Source organism: Coregonus lavaretus (assembly GCF_964263955.1).
Source record: "Coregonus lavaretus genome assembly, chromosome: 28".
Classification (NCBI taxonomy): Eukaryota; Metazoa; Chordata; class Actinopteri; order Salmoniformes; family Salmonidae; genus Coregonus; species Coregonus lavaretus.
This window is the reverse complement of record NC_140015.1, coordinates 1,902,728-1,928,297: the sequence shown is the minus strand read 5'-3', so window position 1 is coordinate 1,928,297 and position 25,570 is coordinate 1,902,728. Positions and strand designations below refer to the sequence as shown.

At 42.3% G+C, this 25,570-nt stretch overlaps 1 protein-coding gene across 2 annotated transcripts in view; it reads right to left on the bottom strand.

The window, feature by feature from the left end:
- Window positions 1–25,213, bottom strand: part of LOC311103295 (AP-2 complex subunit alpha-1-like) — a 60,292-nt gene extending 35,079 nt beyond the window's left edge. For both annotated transcript variants that reach the window (XM_084144829.1, XM_084144828.1), the window contains exons 1-4: window positions 24,428–25,213; window positions 15,320–15,531; window positions 3,781–3,974; window positions 2,510–2,639 (exon numbers count right to left, since the gene is read on the bottom strand). In XM_084144829.1, the coding sequence (XP_084000955.1) occupies window positions 2,510–2,639; window positions 3,781–3,974; window positions 15,320–15,531; window positions 24,428–24,494 (603 nt within the window). In that variant the 5' untranslated portion in view covers window positions 24,495–25,213. The remainder of the gene's footprint in view (window positions 1–2,509; window positions 2,640–3,780; window positions 3,975–15,319; window positions 15,532–24,427) is intronic.
- Between the last annotated feature and the right edge of the window lie 357 nt (window positions 25,214–25,570).

Genomic DNA, 25,570 nt, shown 5'->3' with positions numbered 1-25,570 from the left:
TATCAGTGGTCTTGTATGTCTTCCATTTCCTAATAATTGCTCCCACAGTTGATTTCTTCAAACCAAGCTGCTTACCTATTGCAGATTCAGTCTTCCCAGCCTGGTGCAGGTCTACAATTTTGTTTCTGGTGTCCTTTGAAAGCTCTTTGGTCTTGGCCATAGTGGAGTTTGGAGTGTGACTGTTTGAGGTTGTGGACAGGTGTCTTTTATACTGATAACAAGTTCAAACAGGTGCCATTAATACAGGTAACGAGTGGAGGACAGAGGAGCCTCTTAAAGAAGAAGTTACAGGTCTGTGAGAGCCAGAAATCTTGCTTGTTTGTAGGTGACCAAATACTTATTTTCCACCATAATTTGCAAATAAATTCATTAAAAATCCTACAATGTGATTTTCTGATTTTTTTTCCCTCAATTTGTCTGACATAGTTGACGTGTACCTATGATGGAAATTACAGGCCTCTCTCATCTTTTTAAGTGGGAGAACTTGCACAATTGGTGGCTGACTAAATCCTTTTTCCCCACTGTATACACCTGTTCTGAAAAGCCCCAGAGTCTGCAACACCACTAAGCAAGGGGCACCACCAAGCAAGCAGCACCAGGAAGACCAAGGAGCTCTTCAAACAGTTCAGGGACAAAGTTGTGGAGAAGTACAGATCAGGGTTGGGTTATAAAAAAAGATCAGAAACTTTGAACATCCCACGGAGCACCATTAAATCCATTATTAAAAAATGGAAAGAATATGGCACCACAACAAACCTGCCAAGAGAGGGCCGCCCACCAAAACTCACGGACCAGGCAACAAGGGCATTAATCAGAGAGGCAACAAAGAGACCAAAGATAACCCTGAAGGAGCTGCATAGCTCCACAGCGGAGATTGGAGTATCTGTCCATAGGACCACTTTAAGCCGTACAATCCACAGAGCTGGGCTTTATGGAAGAGTGGCCAGAAAAAAGCCATTGCTTAAAGACAAAAATAAGCCAAAAAGCATGTGGGAGACTCCCCAAACATATGGAAGAAGGTACTCTGGTCAGATGAGACAGAAATTGAGCTTTTTAGCCATCAAGGAAAACGCTATGTCTGGCGCAAACCCAACACCTCTCATCACCCCGAGAACACCATCCCCACAGTGAAGCATGGTGGTGGCAGCATCATGCTTTGGGGATGTTTTTCCATCGGCAGGGACTGGGAAACTGGTCAGAATTGAAGGAATGATGGATGGCACTAAATACAGGGAATATCTTGACGGAAACCTGTTTCAGCCTTCCAGAGATTTGAGACAGGGACGGAGGTTCACCTTCCAGCAGGACAATGACCCTAAGCATACTGCTAAAGCAACACTCAAGTTGTTCAAAGGGAAACATTTAAATGTCTTGGAATGGCCTAGTCAAAGCCCAGACCTCAATTCAATTGAGAATCTGTGGTCTGACTTAAAGATTGCTGTACACCGGCGGAACCCATCCAACTTGAAGGAGCTGGAGCAGTTTTGACTTTAAGAATGGGCAACAATCCCAGTGGCTAGATGTGCCAAGCTTATAGAGACATACCCCAAGAGACTTGCAGTTGTAATTGCTGCAAAAGGTGGCTCTACAAAGTATTGACTTTGGGGGGCAAATAGTTATGCACGCTCAAGTTTATTTCTTATTTATTTCACAATAAAACATATTTTGCATCTTCAAAGTGGTAGGCATGTTGTGTAAATCAAAGGATACAAACCATTTTAATTCCAGGTTGTAAGGCAACAAAATAGGAAAAATGCCAAGGGGGGTGAATACTTTCGCAAGCCACTGTATCCAATGCATTGCTTCATACTAAGATACCACCCTCGGCGGGGTTGTAAGCAACCGGATGCATACGATTTTCAGTGGAAATGGAAGAGAGAGCCTGTGACGCGACTTACGCTTTTGGACATTAACAAGGCGACACTCCATCTTAACTCCTCCTCCACATTTACTGCATTGTTAGAACAGTGCAGAAGATAACCTCCCATGACAGTTTTTTGCCAGTATCTGAGGCATCTATTTAAAGGCATTTATTTTATGTCTGCTACGTTAGGTTACTCTGGCTGCGTTTAGAGTGGCAGCTCAATTCTGTCATTTTTTTCACTAATTGGTCTTTTGACCAATCAGATCAGCTCTGAAAAAGATCTGATGTGATTGGTAAAAATACTAATTAGTGGGGGAAAACATCTGAATTGGGCTGCCTGTGTAAACACAGCCTAAGAGTAGCATTCTAGACTAGTGTAGACATTGTAACAGAGCCAGCTAGCGCCACCTATTGGCCTGGAAGATAAATGCACTAGCACACGTGATTCAACCTGTTAAATCAGGGGCGTATTCCTTAGTGTAGCAAACCGCTTTGCAATGGAAAATGTTTTGCAACGAAAGCAAATGTTTTTAATTAGACAAATTCAGTTTAGTCACTCCCCGGTTTTACTGTTTGATTCCTAGTGAATAAACCCCAGGTGTGCTAGTGTTGGGCTGGAGCAGAAATGTATGGCCTGTCTCTCACCATGTGCTGGTCGTTGAGGAGGTGCACCACCCGGGAGGTCCACTCCCCCATCAGAACCAGGTCTGGGGAGGCCTTGTACAGACGCAGAAGACACAGGGCAGCAGACTGCTTCACACTGTCCATGGTGTCCCTGGCAATCACATCACAAACAACACAATGCTCACTATTTGTATTTATATTTATTATGGATCCCCATTAGCTGCTGCCAAGGCAGTTATACCATTTTAAAAACATTACAACACATTCCTTACAGAATTCACAACACACTAAGTGTGTGCCCTCAGGCCCATACTCCACTACCACATACCTACAACACAAAATCCATGTGTACGTGTGTGTATAGTGCGTATGTTATGATGTGTGTGTATGCATGTGTCTGTGCATATGGTTGTGTTGCTTCACAGTATTTTTATCAGTTTTTTAAATCTGATTCTAATGCTTGCATCGGTTACCTGATGAGGAATAGAGTTCCATGTAGTCATGGCTCTATGTAGTACTGTGCGCCTCCCATAGTCTGTTCTGGACTTGGGGACTGTGAAGAGACCTCTGGTTGCATGTCTTGTGGGGTATGCATGGGTGTCTGAGCTGTGTGCTAGTAGTTTTAAAATAGACAGCTCGGTGCTTTCAACATGTCAATACCTCTCACAAAGTGGTGATTAAGTCAATCTCTCCTCTACTTTGAGCCAGGAGAGATTGACATGCATATTATTAATGTTTGCTCTCTGTGTACATCCAACGGCCAGCCGTACTGCCCTGTTCTGAGCCAAGAGCAGCGCTTTATTATGGACAGACTTCTCCCCGTCTTAGCTACTGTTGTATCAATGTTTTGACCATGACAGTTTACAATCCAGGGTTACTCCAAGCAGTTTAGTCACCTCAACTTGCTCAATTTCCACATTATTTATTACAAGATTTAGTTAAGGTTTAGTGAATGATTTGTCCCAAATACAATGCTATAAAGGACTACCAGTCTCCAACAAGACCGCAGATTTTGTCTAACCATGCTGTTATAGCATATTAATACAAAGAAAATCAAGTCCTCTCCGTGTCCTCAGTCCCCCTCCCCCCTTCCTCCATTTGCCTCTCCGGTCTCCTCACCCTCCCTTCCCTTCCTCCATCCCTCTCTTCCCAACCCCTCCCTCTGACAAATGTTGTTGTAAAAAGGCATTTAAGAATACAATTTGACTGACTGACTGCTCTCTCCCTCTACCCCGACTCTCCCTCATTACTCCTCCCTCTCCTCCTGCTCTCTCCATCCCCTCCATTCTTACCCGGCCACCAGAATGCGTGGGATCTCTCCAGCGAAGGCCTCGGCCATCTCGCGGCTGCCTACGTTGGCGATGCAGTGCAGAGACAGGCACATGAAGGTGGGGTTGCGGCTAGACAGGTCGTTCTTGATGGCGTTGTTGATGAGGCGGATCAGCTCGCTGTTGCTGTTCACCAGCACCGAGATGAACAGGTAGCCCTGGGAGGGGAGAGAGGGAGGGAGGGAAGAGGGAGGGAGAGATCAGTCAATCATTTTTTATTTGTATAGCCCTTTTTACAACATTTGACACAAAGTGGTTCACAGTAACCCGACAAGCAGCAGCACAGTGGCAAGGAAACATTTGTTAATTCCTAAAAGGAAGAAACCTTGAGAGGAACCAGCCTCAGATGGGGGGAGGGAGGGGGGAGAGAGGGGGTGAGGCGATACATTGGAGGGAGGGAGTGTAGGGGACAGAGGATGCAGGATGGAGGGAGAGGAGGGAGTTGCGTCATCGGAAGAGAGGTAAATATGATGAAAAGTGGGGGGCGGGCGGAGGAGTGAAAGAGCGAAGCAGAGACTGAAAGAAGGGAAGGAGGGGAAGGGTGGAGAAAAAGAAGAAGAGAGAAAGTGAGCTGTAGGGAGTGATGGCAAGACGCCTTATGGAGGGTTCATCCCTCCCTGCTGTTGCTTCCTCGTCTGCTTCCCAAATGGCACCCTATGGGCCCTGGTCAAAAGTAGTACACTATATAGGGACGCATTTGAGACACACTTTCATGTGGCTGAGACTCAGAGAGACAGAGTGGGCCATCATCACCTCCAGAGCCTGAACCGTGGCTGCCTTCCACTAACCCTCACATCATATTCCTTCCATAACACATTCCCTTATACAGTGCCGTTGGAAAGTATTCAGATCCCTTGACTTTTTCCACATTTTGTTACAGCCTCTTTTTTTTCCAGCAATCTACACACAATACACCATAATGACAAAGCAAAAACAAGTTTTTATACATTTTGGCAAATGTATTAAACATGAAAAACAGAAATACCATATTTGCATAAGTATTCAGACCCTTTGCTATGAGACTCGAAATTGAGCTCAGGTGCATCCTGTTTCCATTGATCATCCTTGAGATGTTTCTACAACTTGATTGGAGTACACCTGTGATCAATTCAATTGATTGGACATGATTTGGAAAGGCACACACCTGTCTATATAAGGTTGACAGTGCATGTCAGAGCAAAACCCAAGCCATGAGGTCAAAGGAATGGTCCGTAGAACTCCGAGACAGGATTGTTTCGAGGCACAGATCTGGGTAAGGGTACCACAAACTGTCTGTAGCATTGAAAGTCCCCAAGAACACAGTGGCCTCCATTAATTCTTAAATGGAAGAAGTTTTGAACCACCAAGACTCTTCCTAGAAATGGCTGAGCAATCGGGGAAGAAGGGCCTTGGTCAGGGTGGTGACCAAGAACCCGATGGTCACTCTGACAGAGCTCTAGAGTTCCTCTGTGGAGATGGGAGAACCTTCCAAAAGCACAACCATCTCTGCAGCACTCCACCAATCAGGCCTTTATGGTAGAGTGGCCAGACGGAAGCCACTCAGTAAAAGGCAGATTGAACTCTTTAGCCTGAATGGGAGAGGAACCTGGCACCATCCCTAAGGTGAAGCATGGTGGTGGCAGCATCATGCTGTGGGGATGTTTTTCAGCTGCAGGGAGACTAGTCAGGATCGAGGGAAAGATGAAAACCTGCTCCAGAGCACTCAGGACCTCAGACTGGGGCAAAGGTTCACCTTCCAACAGGACAACAACCCTAATCACACAGCCAAGACAACGCAGGAGTGGCTTCGGGACAAGTCTCTGAATGTCCTCGAGTGGCCCAGCCAGAGCCCGGCATGAACCGGATCAAACATCTCTAGAGAGAGCTGAAAATAGCTGTGCAGTGACGCTCCCTATCCAACCTGACAGAGCTTGAGAGGATCTGCAGAGAAGAATGGGAGACACTCCCCAAATACAGGTGTGCCAAGCTTGTAGCGTCATACCCAAGAAGACTCGATGCTGTAATCGCTGCCAAAGGCGCTTCAACAAAGTACTGAGTAAAGGGTCTGAATATTTATGTAAATGTTATATATCAGTTTATTTTTTATAAATTAGCAAGAATTTCTAAAAACCTGTCTTTTGCTTTGACATTATGTGGTATTGTGTGTAGATTGATGAGGGGAAAAAACAATGTAATACATTTTAGAATAAAGCTGTAACGTAACAAAATGTGGAAAAAGTCAAGGGGTCTGAATACTTTCCGAAGGCAAGGGAAACAGCCTTAAACTTAAACTAACCAGTTTTATAAAAGATCATTTGTTCCCAAATGTGTTACTAGTAATAGAATCAAGTATTTCTACCTATCTATTAACCCATCTATCCATTCACCCATCCCTCCCTTCATTAGCCAGACACCCTCTCCTCAGACAGAAAACACTCTCAGCCATTACACTGCAGAATAAGCTGCAGAGATGAGAGCAGAGACGAGGAGAGGAGAGGCGTTTCATTTGGTTGAGCAGCAGCATAGAAAGACGGGACCCAGAATGTTTGAGTGTATTGTGACTATGGGCTAATGTACTCTAATGCTAAATATGGTCCTGACTGAGTGCATTGCTATGCTGTTAGCGGCCTAACGCTCCTGTGTCACTATGGCTACGTCCCGATTCTCCACTCTTTTCCAGAAATGTGCACTTGCACACTCCCCGTCATTGATTTAAAAGCATGGAATTGGTGTAAGTAATGGCTGGAGGGAGTTTCCACCGTTGTCAAATCCATGTGAGAAAGAGAATTGGGACTTAGCTCATGTTTCTAATGATGTCAAGCTGGGCGATCCCAGCGCCATAACGGCTAGCAGAGCCATATATTTACACAGTTAGAGAATTAGAATCCGAAATACTTGTCATGAATTGATCCATTTAAATGTTCAAAGGCGCAAACATGGCGTCCGTTATTAAAGTAGGCAGAACTCTCCATGGCTCTGTCGGCTAGTAGCCTCCCACTGGCTGCCACTTAATGTATGTTCTACTGTGATGAGGGAGAGAAAGATCAATAACACTTTATTTGTAGTGATTGCCATCACAGGCTTACATAATACGGTCATTGGAATGACAGTGTGTTAGGGGCCTACGTATATCGTCACTGGATTGATATAGACCCAACATGTGATGCATCTGAAGGCATTACAATGCTTCATTATGCCTCATAAGATATGCTTTATGAGTCTGCAACCACAAATCGTCATTATCAAGGCTATTCACTTAGATTGTTAATAATGGCGCCGGAGGGAATGGCTGCCGTTTTACGGGCTCCTAACCAACAGTGCTATTTTGTTTGTTTTTTGTTGGTCACTTATTTTGTACATAAAGTTGCTGCTACCGTCTCTTATGACCGAAAAGAGCTTCTGGACATCAGAAAAGCGATTACTCATCTCGAACTGGACAAAGATTTTTTATTTAATGAGTCCGACGAAGGATATACTGCTTTCAGGAGAACAGGCCAAAATCCCCGTCATTCGCGTGAAGAAAAGGCGAAGATACAGAGGGAGAAGGTCGGGGTGCCTTGTTAGGGTTCGAAGGCAAGTGAGTAAATCGCCATTAACATCGGTCCTATTGGCTAATGTGCAATCACTGGAAAACAAACTTGATGATCTACGATCGAGACTATCCTACCAACGGGACATTAAAAACTGTAATATCTTATATTTCACTGAGTCGTGGCTGAACGACGACATGGATAATATAGAGCTGGCTGGGTTTTCTGTGCATCTGCAGGACAGAGTAGCTACGTCTGGTAAGACGAGGGGCGGTGGTGTGTGTCTATTTGTCAATAACTGCTGCTGCGCGATGTCTAATATTAAAGAAGTCTTGAGGTATTGCTCGCCTGAGGTAGAGTACCTCATAAGCTGTAAACCACACCATCTACCAAGAGTTCTCATCTATATTATTCGTAGCCATCTATTTACCACCACAAACCGATGTTGGCACTAAGACCGTACTTAACGAGCTGTAAAAGGCCATAAGCAAACAAGAAAATACTCATCCAGAAGCGGCACTCCTAGTGGCCGGGGATTCTGTGATTCATCCAATGGCATTGAGGAGTATACCACCTCAGTCACGGGCTTCATCAATAAGTGCATTGACGACGTAGTCCCCACAGTGACCATACGTACATATCCCAACCAGAAGCCATGGATTACAGGCAACATCAGCACCGAGCTAAAGAGCTGCCGCTTTCAGGGAGCGGGAAACTAATCCGGACGCTTAAGAAATCCCGCTATGCCCTCAGACGAACCATCAAACAAGCAAAGCGTCAATACAGGACTAAGATTGAATCCTACTACACCGGCTCTGACGCTCTGCGGATGTGGCAGGGCTTGCAAACTATTACGGACTACAAACGGAAACCCAGCCGGGAGCTGCCCAGTGACGCGAGCCTACCAGACAAGCTAAATGCCTTTTATGCTCGCTTCGAGGCAAGCAACACTGAAGCATGCATCAGAGCACCAGCTGTTCCGGACGACTGTGTGATCACGCTCTCCGTTGCCAATGTGAGCAAGACCTTTAAACAGATCAATATTCACAAGGGCGCAGGGCCAGGCGGATTACCAGGGCGTGTACTCAGAGCATGCGCGGACCTACTCAGAGCATGCCCGGACCAACTGGCAAGTATCTTCACTGACATTTTCAACCTCTCCCTGACCGAGTCTGTAATACCCACGTTTCAAGCAGACCACCATAGTCCCTGTGCCCAAGAATGCGAAGGTAACCTGCCTAAATGACTACCGCCCCGTAGCACTCACGTCGGTAGCCATGAAGTGCTTTGAAATTTTTCAGATATCAAAATGGAGTCGTGGGCCAAAAAAGTTTGAGAACCCCCTGCACTACTGTAAGTCGCTCTGGATAAGAGCGTCTGCTAAATAACAAATGTAAAATTGATTTTAAAAAACTAGCAATAAGTTAGTTTACCAGTACCAGTCAACTTGGTTGCTGTCGCTCTCCCCCTCCCTGCTCCCCTCGTCACGCACATTTGAGCTGCTGCTCTGCTTTGAGTCTCTTGCTCTCCCTCATGCATTACAGCTCTGGTTAATAAAATATCATTTTTTCCCTCCTACTAACGTTACAGCATTGTTGCATTAGGTATTTGTTTATTTTTCCCTTAATGATGATGATCGGAACCTGTTAGTGGTAGTTTTGTGATAACTGCACTGTGATTTTAAAGAAAGAAAAAAACATTGTTTTTCGGTTAGGGATTTTTCTTAATATTCAGGATCTACATTTTGTTTAAACGTTTTAACATGTAAACGTCCTAGGGCTGTCCCCGACTAAAAAAAATCTTGCTCGACTGAAAGTTGTCTGTTCTTTCGACCAATCGATTGGTCTAAATTTGTAACATATAGTGTTTTCCATATATGTGTTTTAATAAAATCAATTACATATGAATTGAGCTTGTCTGATGCTTTAGCACACTGTTTGATCAAATAAGACACAAATGACTCAAGAGGGAGCCAGAGATCAAGAAGAGAACAACCTTAACCTGACCATCCTCCTCCTGCTGGCTTTTACAGATTCGGCCATTACTCTCCTGAAGTTGCCGGTAATAGGCTACACGAGAAGTCGGCAACCTTTCTCATGTGGAATGCCAACTTATCTTACAATTTCTACCGATCTGCGTGCCAGTTATGGTTTCATATCGTGGAACATTTTAATTTAATTTATAATAACGTCTTCGTATCTCATAATCATTGTCATGTGGTTAATCAAAATTCTATCCAAATATAAATTTAAATGATACAAAACTAAAAAGCAACTTCTATTGTCATTGCCAACTATGTAGAAATAGCTTAAATAAAGCCAACAAATAAAAACATTGCAGCCTGCAGGTAGGAAATATCCAGGTCCTATAGGCCTACATCTATGCATAATCAATGCACGTCCTTACTTAACATTGACAGTAGCGCTCCAAACAAAAGATTATGATTAAATTGACAAAACTCGTAAATGGAATGAAATGAACCAGAAGTTGTTTCTCACAAGTGTAGCATAGGTTGGGTGCTCTGCAAACAACGTGTCCACTCTGACAATGAGAACAGTAAAAGACTGGAATAATAATACATTGAATGCATTAACAGAAATGACTGTAACCAAACAAACATTGTAGATTAGAAATCATAGGAATTAACAGTAAATGTAGGCTACTACTGGTGATAAACACTACCGTTCAAAAGTTTGGGGTCACTTAGAAATGTCCTTGTTTTCGAAAGAAAAGCAATTTTTTGGTCAATTAAAATAACATCAAATTGATCAGAAATACAGTGTAGACATTGTTAATGTTGTAAATGGCTGATTTTTAATGGAATATCTACATAGGCGTACAGAGGCCCATTATCAGCAACCATCAGTCCTGTGTTTCAATGCTACGTTGTGTTTGCTAATCCAAGTTTATCATTTTAAAAGGCTAACTGATCATTAGAAAACCCTTTTGCAATTATGTTAGCACAGCTGAAAACTGTTGTGCTGATTAAAGAAGCAATAAAACGACCATTGTGAAAGAATTTGTACTGAAACACGCCCTGTCAGGTCAACCTTCGACCTAAATATTTGTATATACACATCGTATAACCCAATAGTCATACAGTCACACATACCGTGACATATATAAGACTACTTATAAAAGTTTTAAAGTCTTTGCTCTGGCAATTGAATGTTCCGGTCAGAATATCTGAACACCAAAGCAGAGCTTGACATTTGAATGAATGACACTAAGTTCAATGATCTGTTGTACTGCAAATATAGACAGACAAGACTAGGACCCCAGAATGGGTTAAGTAAATATACCAGTGTATTGAAAGAACAGTTTAAGAGAAAAAGAAATACAGTGGCAGAGGGTATTTACAAACAGCACAGGAATTAAATCATCAACATGTATTGATCACATCTTTACTAATGCTGCAGAAATTTGCTTTAAAGCAGTATCCAAATCCATCAGATGTAGTGATCACAATACAGTAGCCATATCTAGGAAAACCAAAGTTCCAAAGGCTGGGCCTAATACAGTGTATCAGAGGTCATACAATACGTTTTGTTGTGATTCATATGTTGATGATGTAAAGAATATTTGCTGGTCTGTGGTGTGTAATGAGGAGCAACCAGACGCTGCACTTGACACATTTATGAAATTGCTTATTCCAGTTACTAATAAGCATGCACCCATTACGAAAATGACTGTAAAGACTGTTAAATCCCCTGGGATTGATGAGGAAATTGTCTGGCAGCCCAACTGATTGGCAAACGTACAGCAAATTAAGAAATCATGTGACTAAACTAAATCAAAATAAACTACACTATGAAACAAAAATAAATGATATAAAGAATGATAGTAAAAAGCTTTGGAGCACCTTAAATGACCTTTTGGGAAAAAAAGCAAACTCGGCTCCATCATTCATTGAATCAGATGGCTCATTCATCACAAAACCCACTGATATTGCCAACTACTTTAATGACTTCTTCATTGGCAAGATAAGCAAATGTAGGTATGACATGCCAGCAACAAATGCTGACGCTACACATCCAAGTATATCTGACCAAATTGAATTCCGTAAAGACCGTTTGGAAGATGTGATAAAATTATTGTTGTCTATCAACAATGACAAGCCACCGGGGTCTGACAATCTGCATGGAAAATTACTGAGGATAATAGCGGACGATATTGCCACTCCTATTTGCCACATCTTCAATTTAAGCCTACTAGAAAGTGTGTGCCCTCAGGCCTGGAGGGAAGCTAAAGTCATTCCGCTACCCAAGAATAGTAAAGCCCCCTTTGCTGGCTCAAATAGACGACCAATCAGCCTGTTACCAACCCTTGGTAAACTTCTGGGAAAAATGGTGTTTGACCAGATACAATGCTACAGTGGGGAGAACAAGTATTTGATACACTGCCGATTTTGCAGGTTTTCCTACTTACAAAGCATGTAGAGGTCTGTAATTTGTATCATAGGTACACTTCAACTGTGAGAGACGGAATCTAAAACAAAAATCCAGAAAATCACATTGTATGATTTTTAAGTAATTAATTTGCATTTTATTGCATGACATAAGTATTTGATACATCAGAAAAGCAGAACTTAATATTTGGTACAGAAACCTTTGTTTGCAATTACAGAGATCATACGTTTCCTGTAGGTCTTGACCAGGTTTGCACACACTGCAGCAGGGATTTTGGCCCACTCCTCCATACAGACCTTCTCCAGATCCTTCAGGTTTCGGGGCTGTCGCTGGGCAATATGGACTTCCAGCTCCATCCAAAGATTTTCTTTTATTTCAAGTCTGGAGACTGGCTAGGCCACTCCAGGACCTTGAGATGCTTCTTACTGAGCCACTCCTTAGTTTCCCTGGCTGTGTGTTTCGGGTCGTTGTCATGCTGGAAGACCCAGCCATGACCCATCTTCAATGCTCTTACTGAGGGAAGGAGGTTGTTGGCCAAGATCTCGCGATACATGGCCCCATCCATCCTCCCCTCAATACGGTGCAGTCGTCCTGTCCCCTTTGCAGAAAAGCATCCCCAAAGAATGATGTTTCCACCTCCATGCTTCACGGTTGGGATGGTGTTCTTGGGATTGTACTCATCCTTCTTCTTCCTCCAAACACGGCGAGTGGAGTTTAGACCAAAAATCTCTATTTTTGTCTCATCAGACCACATGACCTTCTCCCATTCCTCCTCTGGATCATCCAGATGGTCATTGGCAAACTTCAGACGGGCCTGGACATGCGCTGGCTTGAGCACGGGGATCTTGCGTGCGCTGCAGGATTTTAATCCATGACGGCGTAGTGTGTTACTAATTGTTTTAATAATAATAATAATAATAATAAGCCATTTAGCAGACGCTTTTATCCAAAGCGACTTACAGTCGTGCGTGCATACATTTTTGTGTATGGGTGGTCCCGGGGATCGAACCCACTACCTTGGCGTTACAAGCGCCATGCTCTACCAGCTGAGCTACTGAGACTGTGGTCCCAGCTCTCTTCAGGTCATTGACCAGGTCCTGCCGTGTAGTTCTGGGCTGATCCCTCACCTTCCTCATGATCATTGATGCCCCACGAGGTGAGATCTTGCATGGAGCCCCAGACCGAGGGTGATTGACCATCATCTTGAACTTCTTCCATTTTCTAATAATTGCGCCAACAGTTGTTGCCTTCTCACCAAGCTGCTTGCCTATTGTCCTGTAGCCCATCCCAGCCTTGTGTAGGTCTACAATTTTATCCTTGATGTCCTTACACAGCTCTCTGGTCTTGGCCATTGTGGAGAGGTTGGAGTCTGTTTGATTCAGTGTGTGGACAGGTGTCTTTTATACATGTAACGAGTTCAAACAGGTGCAGTTAATACACGTAATGAGTAGAGAATAGGAGGGCTTCTTAAAGAAAAACTAACAGGTCTGTGAGAGCCGGAATTCTTACTGGTTGGTAGGTGATCAAATACTTATGTCATGCAATAAAAATGCAAATTAATTACTTAAAAATCATACAATGTGATTTTCTGGATTTTTGTTTTAGATTCCGTCTCTCACAGTTGAAGTGTACCTATGATAACAATTACAGACCTCTACATGCTTTGTAAGTAGGAAAACCTGTAAAATCGGCAGTGTATCAAATACTTGTTCTCCCCACTGTATTTCACAGTAAACAAACTGATAACAGACTTTCAGCACACTTTTAGGGAAGGACACTCAACAGGCACAGAACTTACACAAATGACTGATGATTGACAGAGAAATTGATGATAAAATGATTGTGGGGGTTGTCTTGTTAGACTTTAGTGCAGCTTTTGACATTATCGATCTTAGCCTGCTGCTGGATAAACGTATGTGTTATGGCTTTACACCCCCTGCTATAATGTGGATAAAGAGTTACTTGTCTAACAGAACACAGAGGGTGTTCTTTAATGAAAGCCTCTCAAACATAATCCAGGTAGAATCAGGAATTCCCCAGGGTAACTGTTTAGGCCCCTTACTTTTCTTTCCATCTTTACTAACAACATGCCACTGGCTTTGAGTAAAGCTAGTGTGTCTATGTATGCGGATGACTCAACACTATACATGTCAACTACTACAGCAACTGAAATAACTGCAACACTTAAAGAGTTGCAGATAGTTTCGGAATGGGTAGCAAGGAATAAGTTAGTCCTAAATATTTCCAAAACTAAAAGCATTGTATTTGGGACAAATCATTCACTAAACCCTAAACCTCAACTACATCTCGTAATGAATAATGTGGAAATTGAGCAAGTTGAGGTGACTAAACTGCTTGGAGTAACCCTGGATTGTAAACTCATGGTCAAAACATATTGATACAACAGTCGCTAAAATGGGGAGAAGTCTGTCCATAATAAAGCGCTGCTCTGCCTTCTTAACAACACTATGAACAAGGCAGGTCCTACAGGCCCTAGTTTTGTCGCACCTAGACTACAGTTCAGTAGTGTGGTCAGGTGCCACAAAGAGGGACTTGGGAATATTGCAGTTGGCTCAGAACAGGGCAGCACGGCTGTCCCTTAAAAGTACACGGAGAGCTAACATTAATGACATGCATGTCAATCTCTCATGGCTCAAAGTGGAAGAGAGATTAATAATATAATAATATGCCATTTAGCAGACGCTTTTATCCAAAGCGACTTACAGTCATGCGTGCATACATTTTTTGTGTATGGGTGGTCCCGGGGATCGAACCCACTACCTTGGCGTTACAAGCGCCGTGCTCTACCAGCTGAGCTACAGAGGACCACAGATTGAATTCATCACTCATTGTTTTTGTAAGAGGTGTTGACAAGCTGAATGTACCGAGCTGTCTGTTTAAAATACTAGCACACAGCTTGGACACCCATGCATACACCACAAGACATGCCACCAGAGGTCTCTTCACAGTCCCCAAGTCCAGAACAGACCATGGGAGGTGCACAGTACTACATAGAGCCATGACTACATGGAACTCTATTCCACATCAGGTAACAAGCAAGCATTATCATGCAAGCATTAGAATCAGATTTAAAAAACAGATAAAAATACACCTTATGGAACAACGGGGACTGTGAAGATACACACACAAAGGTACAAACACATGCATACGCACACATTGTGATATTGTTGTATGGTGGTATTAAACATTTTGTATTGTAGATATGTAGTGGTGTAATGTTATATGATGTACTGTTTTATCTTTTGTTTTATATGTAATGTAAGTGCTTTAATATGTTTGGACCCCAGGAAGAGTAGCTGCTGCCTTGGAAACAGCTAATTGGGATCCCTAATAAATACCCAAAAAATACAAAAAATACAGGCAACAAGTACAACCAACTGACAAAACAGAGACTGGGATATCAAGATCCAGACAGACATAGACAATGAGAAATGGATTGCCACAAACTGAAAATATACAGACAACCCACACAGACAGACAAACATAGCCGCAAGGACACAGCACACACCCATTCATACAAGTTGGGTGCTCTCACACACGCAAACACGCGCACATTTCACTTACGATCTGTTTCTCTGTGTACTTGTTGGAGCTGAGCAGGTTGACAGCCTCCATGTGTCCAAAGTCGATGTCATGTCCCAGCAGGAAGATGAACAGCAGCTTGCAGACATACTTCTTCTTACTATAGCCATCCAGGGCCTTGTCCCCCTTGAACTTGGAGCGGATGTTGGCCAGCTCCTTATTGATCCGCTTGATCTCCGCCTCCTTGCTCTTACCTGGGGAGGAAGTGGGGCAGCCATTTTAGTTTGGATTCAAGTTTTAATACTTTATTGCCATACCAACCAAAGTTGTAAAGCAGGGCTGCCCAACCCTCTTCCTGGAGATTTACTGTCCTGTAGGTTTTCAGTCCAACCCTAATTTAGCATATCTGATTCAGCTAGTTAAGGTCTTGTTGAGCAGCTAATAAGTAGAATCAGGTGTGTTAAATTAGGGTTGGACTGAAAACCCACAGGACGGTAGATCTCCAGGAAGAGTGTTGGGCAGCCCTGTTGTAAGGAATTATATTTAATGCAGCTCATTAAAAAAATTGACAAAAAGTTACACGTGCCTTTGGAAAGTATTCAGACCCCTTGACTTTTTCCACATTTTGTTACGTTACAGCCTTATTCTAATTTTTTGTATTACTTTTTTTTATTCCTCATCAATCTAAACACAATACCCAATAATGACAAAGCAAAAACTGGTTTTTAGAAATGTGTGCTACTTTGTTAAAAATAAAGAACTGAAATATCACATTTACATAAGTATTCAGACCCTTTACTCAGTACTTTGCCGAAGCACCTTTGGAAGTGATTACAGCCTCGAGTCTTCTTGGGTATGACGCTGTAAACTTGGCACACCTGTATTTGGGGAGTTTCTCCCATTCTTCTCTGCAGATCCTCTCAAGTTCTGTCAGGTTGGATGGGGAGCGTCGCTGCACAGCTATTTTCAGGTCTCTCCAGAGATGTTTGATCGGGTTCAATTCCAGGCTCTGGCTGGGCCACTCAAGAACATTCAGAGACTTTTCCCCAAGCCACTCCTGCGTTGTTTTGGCTGTGTGCTTAGGGTCGTTGTCCTGTTGGAAGGTGAACCTTCGCCCCAGTCTGAAATCCTGAGCGCTCTGGAGCAGGTTTTCATCAAGGATCTCTCTGTACTTTGCTCCGTTCATCTTTGCCTCGATCCTGACTAGTCTCACAGTCCCTGCCGCTGAAAAACATCCCCACAGCATAATGCTGCCACCACCATGCTTCACCGTAGGGATGGTGCCAGGTTTCCTCCAGACGTGACGCTTGGCATTCAGGCCAAAGAGTTCAATCTTGGTTTCATCAGACCAGAGAATCTTGTTTCTCATGGTTTGAGGGTCCTTTAGGTGCCTTTTGGCAAACTCCAAGCAGGCTGCCATGTGCCTTTTACTGAGGAGTGGCTTCCATCTGTCCACTCTACCATAAAGGCTGTCCTTCTGGAAGGTTCTCCCATCTCCACAGAGGAACTCTGGAGCTCTTTCAGAGTGACTATCGGATTCTTGGTCACCTCCCTGACCAAGGCCCTTCTCCCCCGATTGCTCAGTTTGGCCGGGCGGCCAGTTCTAGGAAGAGTCTTGGTGGTTCCAAACTTCTTCCATTTAAGAATGATGGAGGCCACTGTGTTCTTGTGGACCTTCAATGCTGCAGAAATGTTTTGGTACCCTTCCCCAGATCTGTGCCTCGACACAATCCTGTCTCGGAGCTCTACAGACAAATTCTTCGACCTCGTTGCTTGTTTTTTTTTGCTCTGACATGCACTGTCAACTGTGGGACCTTATATAGACAGGTGTGTGCCTTTCCAAATCATGTCCAATCAATTGAATTTACCACAGGTGGACTCCAATCAAGTTGTAGAAACATCTCAAGGATGATCAATGGAAACAGGATGCACCAGAGCTCAATTTCGAGTCTCATAGCAAAGGGTCTGAATACTTATGTAAATAAGGTATTTGTGTTTTTAATTTTTAATAAATTTGCAAAAATTTCTAAAAACCTGTTTTCACTTTGTCATTTTGGGGTATTGTGTGTAGATTGCTAAGGATTTTTATTTATTTAATCTATTTTAGAATAAGGCTGTAACTTAACAAAATGTGGAAAAGGTAAATGGGTCTGAATACTTTCCGAAGGTACTGTATGTGTGCAGCGCGTGTGATAAATAAATCAACATATATAATACAATCAATTATATAGCCTAGATTAAAAATAGCATTATTACAATATTTTTTTCACTGGCCCAAGCGGGTCACTGACGGAGATGATCGACTGGCCCGGTGGGTTTCCAAAACATCCCCGGGCCAGCAGGCAGCCCTGTATGTCGAGCCCTGAATACATTAATTTGCATAGCTTTTACATACAATCAAGACATTACATATGTTAGGAAAGTTCATCATCTGCAATATAAATATGGTCCTGCGTGGTAACATCTAGACTACTCAATATACAATCTATATTGTGGTATTTTCAAAAAGGTCTAGATCAGGCTAGCCTACTCTCTAGATAATAATGGAGTAAATCCATTTGAATTGATTCACTTTTTGGCATCCCCCCTTTTGATTTGAACAAAACCTTCCATATATATTTGCCCATTGTAGAAGTGCTAAGAAAGTGACTTTTTGGACCGGAATGCCAAAACATTCAAGAGATAAAGGTGCTCAAAGCTGACCCATTTTGCATTCCACACCATACGATGAGACATCCATGTCTTCATCATTGGAAAAAGATAAAGGGTTGAGACTGATATAATTTAAAAGCTTACAACTATTTTATAATTTCTGTGTTTAACCTTTAACGTAAATGATCTAAAAATTCATTTGCATATGTTGTATTTTATACCCTATTTTACATAATCTAATAGGGCTGCACGATTTGGACAAAATATCTAATTGTGATAACGAAATGTGAATTCCATCAGACATGGTTAAAACAACTGTCAGGGTAGACATCACTTCTAAAATGAGATCATATGAATGAATACATACTGTGCTAACTGAATACAAAACCAAATTAAATAAATATTTTCCAACATTTTTATAGGCTACATATGACAATAGATAGGATTATTACACCTACATACTAACAAACATACATTTTTAACATGATCATCAAAATATAGTGCGCTATAAGCACAGCACTTATTAATGAATTAATGAATTACACAACTTCCTATTTTACCATTATGAGTTCTTAAATAACCTAAGTTAATTATTTATTCAGGCAGCCATTGGCTGAAGATGGAATGGGAAGCTTATGATTGTGCAATTATAAGTAGGCTCAATCATTATTATAATTGAAATTATAAGTCAAAGTAACTTAAAATCATGTGACACGTAGCCTATCGATTGCAAGGTGCAGCCTGTTCAAAACATTGGAGTCTGGTCCAGTCATCCAACGCAACATGATTCACCTTCTCCCTTAATTTTGTTATAGCGTTGGGATGGCGACTTGGGAGAAATATGTGCGAGATGGAATCTTGTATCTCCTGGCCAGCTTGTTTATCATCTTCTTGAAGCAGTCTTTGCCGACTGTGTAAATAGGAACCATGTGATAGCCTCTGTGATTTCCATGTGTCTGCAGGATGTTTTTCGTAGGGCGTTACACTTGAAAACGCACGAGCAATCAATGCCTGTTCAAGAAAAGGGCAACTCAACCACTTTTCAACCTCATTTTCAGTATCTCCAGCACAATACCAGTGCCAACATATGTGAAAATGGTGCATTTCTAAGTTTTGTAGAAAAATATGTATATATAAAGTTTAAAAGTTCTACCCGATGACATCATCAAAAGTTAAAACAGGTACTCCCGAGTGGCGCAGTGGTCTAGTATCCTGGTTCGAGTCCAGGCTCTGTCGCAGCCGGCCGCGACCGGGAGACCCATGGGGCGGCGCACAATTGGCCTAGCGTCGTCCAGGTTAGGTGAGGGTTTGGCCGGCAGGGGTATTCTTGTCCCATCGCGCACTAGCGACTCCTGTGGCGGGCCGGGCGCAGTGCACGCTGACACAGTCACCAGGTGTACGGTGTTTCCTCCGACACATTGGTGCTTCTGTGTTAAGCGGGCATTATGTCAAGAAGCAGCGCGGCTCGGCTGGGTTGTGTTTCGGAGGACTCGGGAGAGGCTCTCGACCTTTGCCTCTCCAGAGTCTGTACGGGAGTTGCAGCGATGGGACAAGACTGTAACTACTACCAATTGGATACTACAAAATTAAGGAGAAAAAGGGGGTAATAAAAAAAAATGACTAAAATAAATAAAGGATAAAAAAATCAAACATAAAAATAACATTACAACATTTTAAAAACAGTGATTTTCAAAAATTATGAGACGCGGTGACTTGGGGAGCAGGAAAATACCCCCTTGGTCTAGAAACTCATTGCAAGTTTTGAAAATCCTACCCTGTGATGTCTCAGAAGCATTTTTTTAGGGCCTTTCTACTTATATTTTTAACCCCAGATCATAGAAACGTATTCACATACAGTATGTAGACACTTGTTTGGTGCTGGAGGTGATGAATATGAGGTTGAAAAGTGGCGGAATTGCCCTTTAACGTAGCTGGCTGGTTGTGGCTGAAGGGCTTTGCTGCTGTCGGGCGAGTTTTCTTACCATGCAATCGTCGTAAAGTAGGGGATGGTTATTCTTCAAATGATTTAATACATTTGTTGTGTTGCCTCTTGTTTTCGCGTCTTGTTGTCATCACAACTCTGAGGCACTTTTTGCTGTAGCCGAAATACTGCCATACCACTGAAGATGCACCCTTTTTTGGTAAAGCCCTTTCTCTCCTCACCAGCATGTGCTTTAAGTGGGGACGCTTGTGATTGGCCAGCATGTGCATGCCATGCAGAGAGTCCGCTTGTGATTGGTCAGCATCCTCTGTGCATGTAGAGTGTGAATGAACGGAGTCTAGCGGATCTCATTGGAGGAGGTACTGTAGTCTAGTTTTTGTTGTATTAACTGCGTGACAAATAAAAGAGAAAATCGCAGACTCTTGCGATATGGTTGTTGCACGTCAATATCGCAATTACAATCTGAATTTGATTAATCGTGCAGCCCTATAATCTAAGGTTATTGTGTTGTGACCGCCATCGGTTGAGACAACATGCTCTTGAATACAGGGTGAGTGTCATGTTTTGGCTGATAAATGTACTAAAATGGGAATAAAATTGGAAAGTGTATGGAAAGTTTTGTATGGAAAGTTTTGTTTAAATCACAAGCGATGCTGTCAAAAAATTATTGAATTCAAATGGATTTACCCTATGGTTTCATGGATGCATTTGAATATTCTACTGAACTGTGGCTACATTTTGGCTAACAGATCCAAGTCACAGAATCTGCAGTTTAAGAAGTAGGCCTATATAATCCAAGGTTAATCTAAAGGTTTAGCCTACATTCTTTGACTAAAACTGGAGAGAAAAAAAAGCCTACTGTCTGGATTGGTCTAATCTGAGTCTGAAACCTGCCCTCAATAGAATAGCTTTACACTTACTTATTTCAGATAATCTGTTCAGTTTGCACAAAATGTCTGGAAATAATAATATGCTGCATAGAACATAAGCAAGCGGACACAAGTATGCAGGTTCGATGCATGACCCATGAGGTTTTGAGGAAATGACACTTTTCATAATTTGAGACATACATTTAAGGAATGGTTATAACAAGAGAAAAGTTGTGTGAAGGGTGTGGTCAAGAGGAGACGGTTTTCAAGAGTGAGGAGTGTGGGGGGGGGGGGGGGGGCTCTTGGAGCCTCTTCAATCTGACTACAATGTTTGTGAAAATACCATCGGCTACACATATTACTCAAATGTAAACTTGCATTCTTGCTACGTCTCAACCGCTACCTCCAGAGGTAGCGCACAACACTCGACCCGACAGTTGCCCCCTTGAAGCAGGGCACTGTAAACAGTATAAATGGAGAGCAATATTTTTGAAACAGCTGAAATGTATAGACATTTTCCTAATATGAGACATGTTTTATTGAGTTTTACCTGAAATTGCAGTAACAGCCTGTTACATTTTGAAATAGTTGCAGCAGCCGACAGCTGCATTGAGCCACATAAAACTATGGAAGCCAATCCCCACCACCAAAAACATACAAATAGGATGTGTTTTTTCATGTGTAACATAGTGTGATGATTTCAGAGGTGGTACCACTAGTCCCAGAGTGCTGGGGGGAATTTGTTTTCCTGGGGCCCAGTTTTTACGGATGTGGTAGTAGGCTAACCTAACCAACTCCGGACACTAGTTGTAGCGTATGTCATAGTAATAAATCAGCTGTAAAAAGTGGTTTTGTATGAGCTATGATGGCACCAGATTTGTTCTAATTAGGTCATATGGTTTATAGAAAAATTAAAACTAGACAAACTCCTGGCCCTAGGAGGATGAAAACATTAAAACCCTTTACACAGACAACAACTGCGATTGGACAATAAAACTAACAGGGCCGAGCTAGCTTTATGCAGGGTTGCATCGTGTAGGCCTTTGCATCTGTAATTAAAAAGATACTCATACAGTATGTCATCACTATTGTGTAGATTAATTCCAGTCCATTTTTTATTCAAAAGGCCCAAGTAGCCTAGCCACCCGAAGTTTGAATATAAACCAAATTTGATCACAATCACATTGTCTAAGAACACAAATAAAATGGGCCTATTTTAGGCTATAAATACATAGCTTTGACTATAAAAATATGATGTTACGTTTCCCCTGGCCAGGCCCAGATGGGATCAGAGCGCATAGGCTTCTCTAGGCTACATGTAGCTGTGGTTGTCATCAGTAGGCTACAGTTTATCAGAATGAAGCACAGACTAATTTTGCATCTTCACAAATCATTAAGAATTTATTTTTGGGGATGGCGGGTATGGGCATCCATATAAAACAGCTCATCGCAACTCCACAATGAATTCACTTATACCCCTGTTTTCAGTTACAATTTGCTTTTACCACATGTAATGATTTGCATGCTATTGATAAAAAATTATGCCAGGTTTGTTGTAATGTTGTTAGGTAGGCCTACAGTACTTTTATATTCGTATGAGAGGGTTAATTGTTAATTTTTTAAAGGCTAACTTTACTTGATGAAGACATGCTGTTAGCAACTGTGCTTTTGTCTTGAAGCTAAAATGTAGTGAGTAGACTACAGGTGATAAAATAAACATTTTAATTGTCTGCACATGCTTGTGAATTGTTGCATTATTCAAGAGTGTAATATGGTTTGGTTGCATTATTCAATAGTGTAATATGGGGCGGCAGGTAGCTTAGTGGTTAAGAGCGTTGTGCCCGTAACCGAAAGGTCAATGGTTCTAATCCCCGAGCCAACTAGGTGAAAAATCTGTCGATGTGCCCTTGAGCAAGGCACTTAACGCTCTGGATAAGAGCGTCTGCTAAATGACTAAAATGTAAAAATGTAAAAGAAAAGTTTGTCATTGTTGAATAGTTAGTGCTTTACTGGCTTACTGTGATATTTACGGTCAATTTGAGCTGCGGACCAAGAATGTCACGTTGCCAGCCACAACGAAAGGTAAGGCAAGGAAGGAATGTGAATTGAAAAGTAGAAATATTTTCGTAGTGGGAATAGGGCCATGTGGGGGAAAGAGAGAAGGGGTGAAAGAGTAGCATAATGGGGAAACTTGAAAGAGGTAGGGCCTAGCCTGTGTAAAGTGCTTAGATAGGGTGAATGAGGGAGAATTAGGCTATGTATTTATGAAGAATAGATAAATGTTTGAAAGAGGAGGGGCATGGTACCCTAAATGCCATGCGGTGCCTCCTTACGAAAAAAGATTGCAGTCAGAGCACAGTATAACTGAAGTACAATACAGTATAACTGCAGTTAGAGTGCAGTATGCTGCATTCAAAATAACCATTTTTATTACTGCAATAATTTTGCAGTGTAACTGCAGTGAGAGTGCTGTATAACTGCTGTACACTGCAATTATTCTGCGTCCACAATACCACAGTCGACTGCTGTTCCTGCACTTTTTTTGTAATGGCCAGCTTTACATGAAACAGTTGGAGGCTGAAAGCGAGACACTCTAGTATTCTAAACACATGCATTTTCCCTTACAAAAAAAAGATTGCAGTTTTCAAACTGCAGTAAAAGTTCAGTAACTGCACTTGACTGTGGTATTTTTAACGCTGTAATTGCAGAATAACTGCAGTTATACTGCACTAACTACAGTTATACTGCAGTGTACTGCACTCTGACTGCAATATTTTTTCGTAAGGGTTTATGTGCACAAGGTGTGTGTGTGCTGTGTTTGTGTATTTTGAGTGAGTGAGAAAGAGTCTTCTGCTCTGTCATGACAGTGGTTATGAAAAATGGCAGTGTCATGCATTTGGATACTCTTATAGACTAACAACAATATCTGTATAATGTATGGATCGTGTGTGTGTATGTGTGCCTTACGACAGACAATGCACTATAGGCCAGGACTATAAATAGAAAAACTGGATTAGCAACATTTGTATATTATTCCAACTATTAACAATACATTAAATGTCACTAAACTAGGTAGGCAAACACATGATCGACTACTATGCTGCTAGTGGTGACCAATTCCAATCGACCCAGTCCTTCAACTGGCTGGTTTAGCTACTGTTTATTTGAACAGCGATACAACGTAACTGTCTATCCAGCCCTGCTTAATTTCGCCCTAGGCGACTACCTGATAAATGTATTATCACAAAAAAACAGAGCAAAATTGACCCTGGTGGCCCGTCGCGATATCAACCGTCAGCTTCCCTGCTTCTGTTCTGGTGCAGGTGACGTGAACAGCAGTGACAACATCTAATGGGTTGCGGCCTAGTAGTATACTACGAGTCTGTCACACAACACATCATCACGGTCGACCGGGTATCATCACAAGCACAGTAGGCTGCGCAAATGGAAAAGGGATGCGGTGCAACAGCAACTGTGCCCGCGATTACCTCTCCATAGCTATAACCCCCCTACTCTCTCCTTACCATCTGACATCTAGCTAGTTAGCTATCTGTTTCACTTTACACCACTACATTTCAGGGCACACTTGCAAACAAATGTCTGTTGCTCAAATATCGTCCACCATGCAAATGTTTATAATAACATGGCACGTTGAAAAGCTAATCAATGATGGAAAAAGACACTCACAATTCCGTATGTCCGAAATGAACACCGCTAATCCCCGCATCCCATCTCCCTTCGACACAGCCGGCATTTTTGCTGGTTTCTTTCCTCACTCCGGCCTTTCCCGTAAAAAATGAATCGTCGACGGTCAGCTATCAAACGTCAGCTGGCGTTTAGGTGTTACAGTACAGGTTGTGTTAGCTTGTTTCCTAGCTAATTAGCGAACCTTTAACAGTTTCTGTTCCTTGGCGTTTTACCAAAAATAGTACGTTTATAATAGCTTGCTAGCACATTAGCTAGTTTGGATGGCCGTGCCGTGGATCAATTCAGCAAGCTAGCGGTATGGTTCCTAAAGTGTATCCACGTTAACTAGCCGACGTTTCCGCTGGCTAGCAAATTCATTCAAACCTTCCCTTCGCCCACGACCAAATGACGGTGAAAGTACACGCAGTTGTAACTAACTATATCTACCCGATAAATATATTATATATCCAGATATCAGAGAAAAAGCAGAATGCCAAAAAAATAGCCACTCGGTCTGATATCTGACTCTGTCAGTGAGTCACGCACGGCAAGCTAGCTAAACAGCTAGCTGGCTAGCTAGCTATTTCAAATGTTTGGAAACATCACCAGTTGTTAGCATACAATCGTATTTCCACAATGTATCTTATCTAATAATGTATGTCCGATGGCTAAACGAAGACAATTCGATGTCATCAATAATTTATGTAAATTCGCTACTCAGTAGCCTTGGACAAGGCTCGTGACAGCACAAGCAGCGCGACCACTAGACGCGTTCGTTTTGCGCAGACTCTGGCGCTTCTTTTTCCCCAAGCCTCGTCTTCACCAGTGTGTTGTGAACAACATTAGCGTGAGCAACAATAGTGGAATCAGCGGTTCGCCTTCAAAGTAAAAGTCCACCATTGAAACTGACGCAAACAGATACAAATTGTGAAATCATGCCACAATTGAACTAGATAATGCTAAACAAGGTTGGAGTGTTGTTATATAAATGAAACAAAAGACAATTATTAGTTAATTTGACCCAAAAATGTTTACACAAATAATTTATGAGAGTCTTAGCTCATATTGCGGGACTGAAACCACTGAAATGAGCAACATAAAGCTCACCAATCAGCCTGTATATTGAAAATTAATATTGCTCTG